Source organism: Embiotoca jacksoni, unplaced genomic scaffold (genome assembly GCF_022577435.1).
Source record: "Embiotoca jacksoni isolate LCO1_2020_lvr unplaced genomic scaffold, fEmbJac1.0.p SCAF_18, whole genome shotgun sequence".
NCBI lineage: Eukaryota > Metazoa > Chordata > Actinopteri > Embiotocidae > Embiotoca > Embiotoca jacksoni.
Window position 1 is genome coordinate 1,928,759 of NW_027185318.1, and position 8,057 is coordinate 1,936,815.

Genomic DNA, 8,057 nt, shown 5'->3' on the forward strand with positions numbered 1-8,057 from the left:
TCAGATTAAAGTGGGGAGATTTTGAGGAAGTGTTGAGTTGAATGAGTTCTGGGTGAATATCAGGAAGTCATTCGCAGATTAATCAGGTGAGATTGTGATGAAGCAAAGTGTTGTTTTGTACTTTGCGGCCTAAAAGCTTTCGACACGTTGACTTTCTAAAATTGTAAGTGGTATTTTTTTATTGTTAATTCTCAACCAACCTCACTGTTTTTCAGGGGACTTACTGGCTTTTTATTTGTGAGGGGATCTTCACAGGACTTTTAAGATGAATGGACATTTGGAAGCGTGTGCGCTCCTGCTTCTTGTGTTTTTAGTGAACTGCGCCACTGGACAGCAGTTTGAAGATCAATGTTCAGTCCAGTTTAAGAAAGGTCGGGAAGATTTTGTGCTCGATGCCGATGAGTCTGTGAAAGACGGGGCGACGTTCATTTCGTCGCCGAAACTGGATCGATTCAGGGACTGCGTGGCCGCCTGCTGCAAAGAGCCGCGGTGCAACGTCGCCTTCATGGAGAAAGGAGCCGAGGACGGCTTGGTCAGCTCCTGCTTTCTGTTTGACTGTCTTTACAAAAAGAAATACGCCTGCCGCTTTGTCAGGAAGAAAGGATACATGAGTTACATCCTGGACTCCTTGTATAAGAATCACCTCAACGTGAATGCTGTCACAGGTGAGACCAACACGGGCCACTAATCTGGAGGATCACTGTGATAAAGCACGCTTTTGTTTATGTACAACTGAAAGTGTTGTAGATGAAAACTTGACAATGTCTTCATATATACATATATATCTATATATATATATATACACACACATATATATATATATAGATATATATATATCTATCTATATATATATATATATATATATATACACACACACACACACACACACATATATATATATATATATATACACAGATATAGTCTATATTTTTCATTTGTGCCAATATCGACTTGGAGAAATTAGTCTTTCTTTAGATAATCCAGTTTTGAAAACACGGACTAAAGTTTGTTGGATCAGTTACTAACAATTAAAATCCAATTCTCCCTCAACATGGTCAGTGTACTCAAATAATGTCTTTGACTGGCTTTCAGTTGTCTTTATTAAACCACAGGTTGTAATGAGGATATGTGAAGCCACTGATTTAAGGCTTAAACCTTTTGCATGTTCACACATGCCAGGCAGTCATGGCGCCTGACAGTTAATGGGTTTCTGTTTCTACTCATCTTATTCAGGTGTCTTCCAGTGTTGCAATCGTATTTGCATGTGCATTATTTTCTGCCCATCTTTCCTCAAGTTATTTCTGAGCTTGTTTAAATCTCATGATGTCACTCCAGATCAATCTGACCGTCCTCCGGTGGCCAACGGAGGCCTGAACCGGGTGGTCCAGCCTCAGGACAGCTTGTCTCTGAACGGCTTTCAGAGCAACGATGACCACGGGATTGCGACCTTCCAATGGAAAATGCTCAGTGGGAATCCTGATGCTGTCATTGAGGTGAGGAAAGCAACTGCAGCACAAACTCAATCTTTCCACCGTCCAGTCGAGGGAAATTTAGAAAATACAAACTCCTGAATGAACCCTGATCCTGTGACTATATAATTCTAATGTTAGCTAGTTATTCTGTTTGTCATTTAAATGAAAATCTTCCGGCATTGATAAACATACATCATGTTTTCATGCCTCGTAGACAACCGAGTTTCCTGACCAGATAATCGTTTCCAATCTGACATCTGGGGTCTACAAGTTCCAGCTGACCGTCACGGACACCATCGGCCAGTCAGACTCTACCAAGGTCACCGTCCTCGTCCTCACGCCTGAGCAGTCTGAACGTGAGTATCAAGATGGAGGAAGAAACTGCCCGAAAATACAACATGATTGGAACGTATTCATTTTTGCAGAAAACCTGTTTTGTGCTTATTGATTGAAATCGAACATTTTTAAACCTGCAGATTCGAAGTCACTCAACTCAAATCAGAGACTGTAAATGAAATCTTCAGTCAGTTAGCTGATGTAGTTTTGTTAGTTGTCTCAGACTCAACGTTTGGTAGAGGACATGGTTGAGTTTCAGTTGCAGTTCGTCATGTGTCCACAATACTACATTTGTTGACATTTCCTTTGGCTTACTGACAGTCCCTCCAAATAACAATTTCTGAACAAGTTGTGGAAGGCGTGTTACTTCAAGCCTCCTGTTTAACACGAACATGGGAAGATTAGTTTCTGAGGAACTCTTCTTCCTCAACTGCTCTGGCACTGTTTGGCATTTGTCGCAAGCATGAAATGTTCCCTGTTATTTGTGATCGAACCTGTCACGACATGTTCAACTTGATTCCAGTGGCCCGAGTGATGAAATAGAAATGTAAGAAGATTATTATAAGGAGATGACACCAAATTCAGATTTTGTTAGGGGTTGGCAGGTTCTTATCCTTCAGATCACAGGAAGTGTCCAGGTCATTTCTGTGGAAACACATTCACAGTAAGCAAATGACGCTTGTCGCTGTGTGTTTTTTTTTTAATTTTTTTCCTTCTCCCTTGATACCATCTCTCCACCCCCAACTCAACCAAACCTGTCAGTCGGGTTCCAGCTTGTTACAAACGAGAACGACTTCAGTCACTTTTACCGTCTGAATTGATTGAAAGTAATTTAAAGTCTTTATCTTTTGTCCTTTTAAAAGTGTTTTTTGTTTCGCTCAGTTGTGCATTTTCTTGTTGAGAAAAGACTTTTAACCACCCAGTGGTTCAGTTACCCATTAACAGCTAGAGGCCTGAATAGTGTTGGGAATGTGCTACGGTGGAAATACGTGATCATTAGTCTTCTCCACTAAATGTGTGTCAGTGCTGCATGATAATACCGTGAGACCTTAATAATAAAAGTGGACCTTACGGTTCCTTTTTTTTTGTATTGCATAATAACAGCTGTGCTATGTATGATCGCTTTGATGATGCTCAGAATGTGTCTCATCAACCACACGCAGACATCCTGAATCTCATTTTCTAACCTCATTGTCTATTGAAACACATCACTTCATTTTTTTTTCTTCGTTACATTTCAGTGGTGAACACCTCAGACATAGTTATGTCTGTTCACAAGGCAGACGCACACAAAAAAAGGAAGTTATAGAAAACTACATCTGGTTTCAGATACGAGAAAGAACTTTTGATAGTTTGTCAAATGCGTTTTGCGTTGTTAAGTGTTTAGTCAGATCATCTGAGGCACTTTAAGTTCGTATTTTAAAGCACTGACAGTGTGTTGACAACGTTGATTTATAACTGGATTTTCTTGATAATCCTCAGCGACGTTGTTTGTGCCATTTCCAACTTCACTGAAACAGATTTTCCACCACTTATTAACCTATATATCACATCGTTGTGTGTAAAATCATTAGCTCTCAAACTTAGAAACTTTATAAGCACTGTGAGTTTATGTGAGTGAGTTGAGTGACTCTCCCCTTTTTAAACTAACAAAGTCGTTCCATTTTGATGACTCGTGATTTGTTTTTAACAAAACAGACAGGAAGTGTTAACACGTGATTAAGTCGAGGAGCTTTTTGCACGATCAGACTCTCCCTACAAACTTCAGATTTTCTGTAAAATGAATGAATTATAAACACTGATATTATTACCGATGTGAACCAATTTTGCAGAAATGTAAGCGGGATGACCATAATTGATTTTGAATAGAAAGTAATCCTTCTTTCTGTGTGCCACCAGATCACTGTATGGCTCCGATGAAGGTCGGGCCGTGCCGCGGTTCTTTCCCTCGCTGGCATTATAACGCCGCCTCGGAGAAGTGTGAGCAGTTCGTGTTTGGAGGCTGCAGGGAGAATCTCAACAACTACCTCACCAAGGACGAGTGCACTAACGCCTGCTCCGGCTCAGGTATCTGCGCTCTCTGCTTTTATAACTTCATGTTCTGTGGAGCTGTTTTATTTGTCACACGACATGTTTGTAGGTCTATGCGACATGTAGGTGATCTTTTGATTTGAAGGGTTACTTTACAAGTCATGAGCACATATACCAGACCACAAGGCCCGCCTTGTTTGGCTCTAAAGCATACTCGGTTTGAATTAAAATAACTGATGCTAGATTGATGCCAGAAAGCTTTTGTTTACCGTATAGTGACCAGGTCGCAAGGGTTCACAAGTAATTGCACACTTGGGTGCTAAATGTTTCATAAGCAGCCATGTGTGGCTTTAATTTGAGTTCATGCACCAAAGAGCTCCTGCTGTGAGGAGTGAAGATGTTTCTGTGCAAATAAAAGATACTAATGAAGCTCCAAAAAAAAAAAAATGTAGCAGAGATGATAATAAATAAGCTAAATCAAACCGTAGGCTCGTTTTAAGCAGGTTTGCGCACAGAAACTAGAAACTGTCAAGCAACCTAGTCGACTGAGGGCCATGAATCTAGTGGATGAGCGGAAAATCACTTGCACTGTGAAAAACCCTTTATGACGGCACGGCAACTCAAGAACTCTTTTTAACATATTTTAAAACAGAAAGGCCAGATTGCAGAACAAGAAGAAACCAATCCAATAAAACTCCTACAAAGACAAGTTAAAGATAAAATAAAGAAACAGCTCATGAGCCAATGCCCTACCTCATGCCTTTTCTTTTTTATTTCTTGGCTTTGCTGCCACTTTAACTGGCATTAATTGATGATGTCACCGCTGACAGGAGCAACATAGAGTGTGCAGAGCAGTCTGAGAGCTCAGACTCACCATTCAACAAGACAACCATCGTAAACATGCTGTCAAAGCAACTATACCTTCATGGTACTTTTCTTTGGTTTCATCTGGGATTTCTTTCTTGGAAAAGGAGATAATGATGGTGAAGTTTGGTTCATGCTTCGTGTTGCTTTAAGCCCATTTATCTCGGTGGGTGAGGAGGATGTTTGGTTGATGGTTTCACTGTGGGTTGCTAATGTTGTCAGCAATTATCAAACACCTTTTTATTCAGAGAATATGAAAGAGTGATTTCCTGGAGTGTTTGTTATTTGTCTGATGAACTCATGATTGAATTTGAATCTCTTTTTTTTGTTGTTGTTGTTTTTTCTCAGAAAGAGGTGGTAAAGGAGGTCGAGGTTTGCCTCTTCCCACAGATCAAGGTAGGAGAAATCCATAGGTGCTAGAAATACTCTGTATTTTACCTGATGACACAATTTTATCATCTCCTCATATTTGTCTCAATCATTATGTATTTTTTTAACTAGTCTAGGTGATTGTAGATAAAAGTAACATTCCTGTGCTTTCTGACGATAAATGCAACAGACTGTTAGTGTACAAGAAATGGAAAAAGTAGAAGCAACATATCCTTATCCAGATTTGGAAGTATGTTTTCGGCCACATGGTAAAAACGGGGTGAAAGCTTTCTGTATTTCTGACTCCATTCTCATTTGTTTTTGTGAAAGTTTTAGTTCCACACCTGCTCTAAAGTAGCTGTCATGGTGCAGTAAAAGTGACAGTTTCCTGTGTTTTTGTGCCACAGGAGAAAAATGCGGTGCACCGTGCACCATAAATCAGTTCACCTGTGACAACGGCTGCTGTCTGGATCCAGGACTGGAGTGTGACTCTGCTCCACAGTGTAGCGACAGCTCGGACGAACTCAAATGCAAAGACTGTGAGCAATGATTATGCAAACTGCGCCTCAGGCTCTTGGAAATATAAAAGCAGCAATGACATCCCGCTGATTAAATGTTTCTGTGAAAGACGTGCTAACTTGAATTTTGTCCTGTGTGTCAATCAGTGGACAACAAGTTTCGGATTCTTCTCCAGATTCCAGTGGATGAACAGAAAGGTGATTTAAAGTCTTTTTGTTGTTGTTGATTTCTGCCTTCCAAACCTCTTCCTATCCATTTATACTACCAACACCTTCACCTCACCGTGTGTTTATTGCCATCCACAGTACGCTGCACGGAGATTCCCGACACAGGAATCTGCAGGGACAGTTTCACCAAGTGGTACTACAACCCCATCCAACAGGACTGCTTGCGCTTCAACTACGGTGGCTGCCCAGGAAACGAGAACAGATTTGACTCCAAAGAGTACTGTATGAAAGTTTGCCGTGGAGTAACAGGTGGGTTGCTCTCCATGTTAAGTGGCCATTTTACACATTTGCCTCTTTTTTTAAAAAATTTTTTCCCCCCACATGACTTTTTCATGATATTTTATCTTTTGGAAATGGGATGTTTTTGTTTGGGCTGACATTCTTGTCTGCTTTCCACCTTTTCAGGTTGTTTTCTATTCAAATATCACGTGTGGTGCTTTGGCCTTTCGAGAGTCGACAACTCAAACAAAGAACTGTGAACATGTTGAAATGTGAATGATACGTTTTCCAGGCAGGCTGATGGATAATCTATGTGCACACATTTCAACGTGGATTAGATTGCGTGCGAAGGATCCTATACAATGTTTTATAAATGAGGCCCCAGAACAGAATTTATTTATTTAATATTGGGTTGTTCACGTGAACGCGAGTAATCCTCTAATCCTTCACCATGATGTGTAAATATGAAGCTCTTTGATAACAACTTTTTATTAACTGAAAATATGACGTCAACGTTGTGTTTACTGCTTCTGTTGCCCCTTAGTTGCCAAAAACAACACAAATGTATATTTAATTAGCCTTTTTTTTTTGTTTTCTTAATGTCATTCACAACATAAAAAAATTCTAAAATTAAATTTGTTTTTCTTTTATTTCAGAAAAGGATGTGTTTGAAAGACGGGATGCGCTTGACGGCAGTGTCGCTGGACTCAAGCCACGTATGTTATGCCTACGGTCTCAAATTAAACCTTCTGCTTCATCAGCGTTTACTTCCCATGGATTCGTTCTGTTCATCCCTTTAGCACTTTTCCACTTCACTGAGTTGCTCAGAGTAGCGTTGGATTTAGTGATCTGCTTTCTCACCTTTGCAGTGTTTCTTGTGCTGTCCTTGAATGACCCAACCACCAAGTTTAAAAGTTTTTTTTTTTTTTTTTTTTTAAATTGATTCACCAGATATTGCAGCGATAGCTGGCATCCTGGGCCTGGCCATCATCGGCCTGCTCGGCCTCCTGATATACTGCTTCATGAAGGGGAAGAAGTCTCCTCAGCACCACCGCGTGCCCGTCAACAACGCACCGCTGACCTCCATAGAGGACAGAGAACGTCTGGTCTACAATAGCACCACCAAGCCCATCTGACCCCCTCAGTCCTGACCTTTGACCCCCGGCGTGGTGGTGAACGACCCTGGTTGTCGGAGCCGTCATACACTGAACACACTCAGAGTGATGAGAGGAAACGATGTTCTTTGACTATGTGAATGCTGGAGGAGGCGTGTTTTTATGGTGACGTACACAGAAGGCAGCCGGCCTTCAATGATGAAGCGTGATGTCTAATTTGATTTGTTTTTCTTTTTTCTTTTTTTATGAGATGACATGTTATAATGAGTTGTTGGAGAAGAGTTTGTACTCAGGTTAAAAGGGAGGAGTTACTAGTGTGGAGGTAGATTACCACAGAATATTATCCCCGTTTAAATTTGTGGATATTTTGTCTAGGTGTTCATGCTTCAATGAACAATAAACAGCTTTTCCAAATACAACTAGTTTTAGCATCAAACCCTAAATCGCCACTAGAGGTCCACAAAGGCCTTTTACTTCACAGTACGAGTCTTCATTCTTTTGCTTTTTCTTACAACTGAACTTTTGTGGTGAATTTGTGAAGATCCCTTCAACATCCTGAGGTCGTGTCACGCCAGCTTCTTCTTCTGTCAGATTTATTTTTAATGTGTTTTGAACTCTATTGTTACATACTCCAACGGATGACACATGCATTTATAATGTTGTAAATAATCTTAGAATTTCTGAAAGTCATATTTTACTTGAAGGTTATGTTGATGGTGATTTTAGAACAAGCAACAAGCATACATTTAAAAAAAAAAAAAAAAAAACCCTGCTTATTTCACATCATAAAGCATCCTTGCTGTTGAATATTCAATATTTAAAACTTATCAAAGCTTTGTACATAAGATCTGATGTAGTTTTTGGAAAATGGCGATGTTCATACTAAATAAAAAATATTAACTCAC

The 8,057-nt window shown here is 40.1% G+C and overlaps 1 protein-coding gene across 1 annotated transcript in view; it reads left to right on the forward strand.

The window, feature by feature from the left end:
* spint1a (serine peptidase inhibitor, Kunitz type 1 a) overlaps positions 1-8,057 on the forward strand; it is an 8,125-nt gene extending 68 nt beyond the window's left edge. Inside the window, exons 1-11 of the mRNA XM_069151992.1 lie at positions 1-86; positions 216-665; positions 1,336-1,493; positions 1,687-1,828; positions 3,708-3,875; positions 5,052-5,099; positions 5,480-5,611; positions 5,738-5,788; positions 5,897-6,067; positions 6,694-6,753; positions 6,989-8,057. The exon at positions 1-86 is cut by the window's left edge and continues 68 nt beyond it. Coding sequence (XP_069008093.1) covers positions 266-665; positions 1,336-1,493; positions 1,687-1,828; positions 3,708-3,875; positions 5,052-5,099; positions 5,480-5,611; positions 5,738-5,788; positions 5,897-6,067; positions 6,694-6,753; positions 6,989-7,173 — 1,515 coding nt within the window. The 5' untranslated portion in view covers positions 1-86; positions 216-265 and the 3' untranslated portion in view covers positions 7,174-8,057. The remainder of the gene's footprint in view (positions 87-215; positions 666-1,335; positions 1,494-1,686; positions 1,829-3,707; positions 3,876-5,051; positions 5,100-5,479; positions 5,612-5,737; positions 5,789-5,896; positions 6,068-6,693; positions 6,754-6,988) is intronic.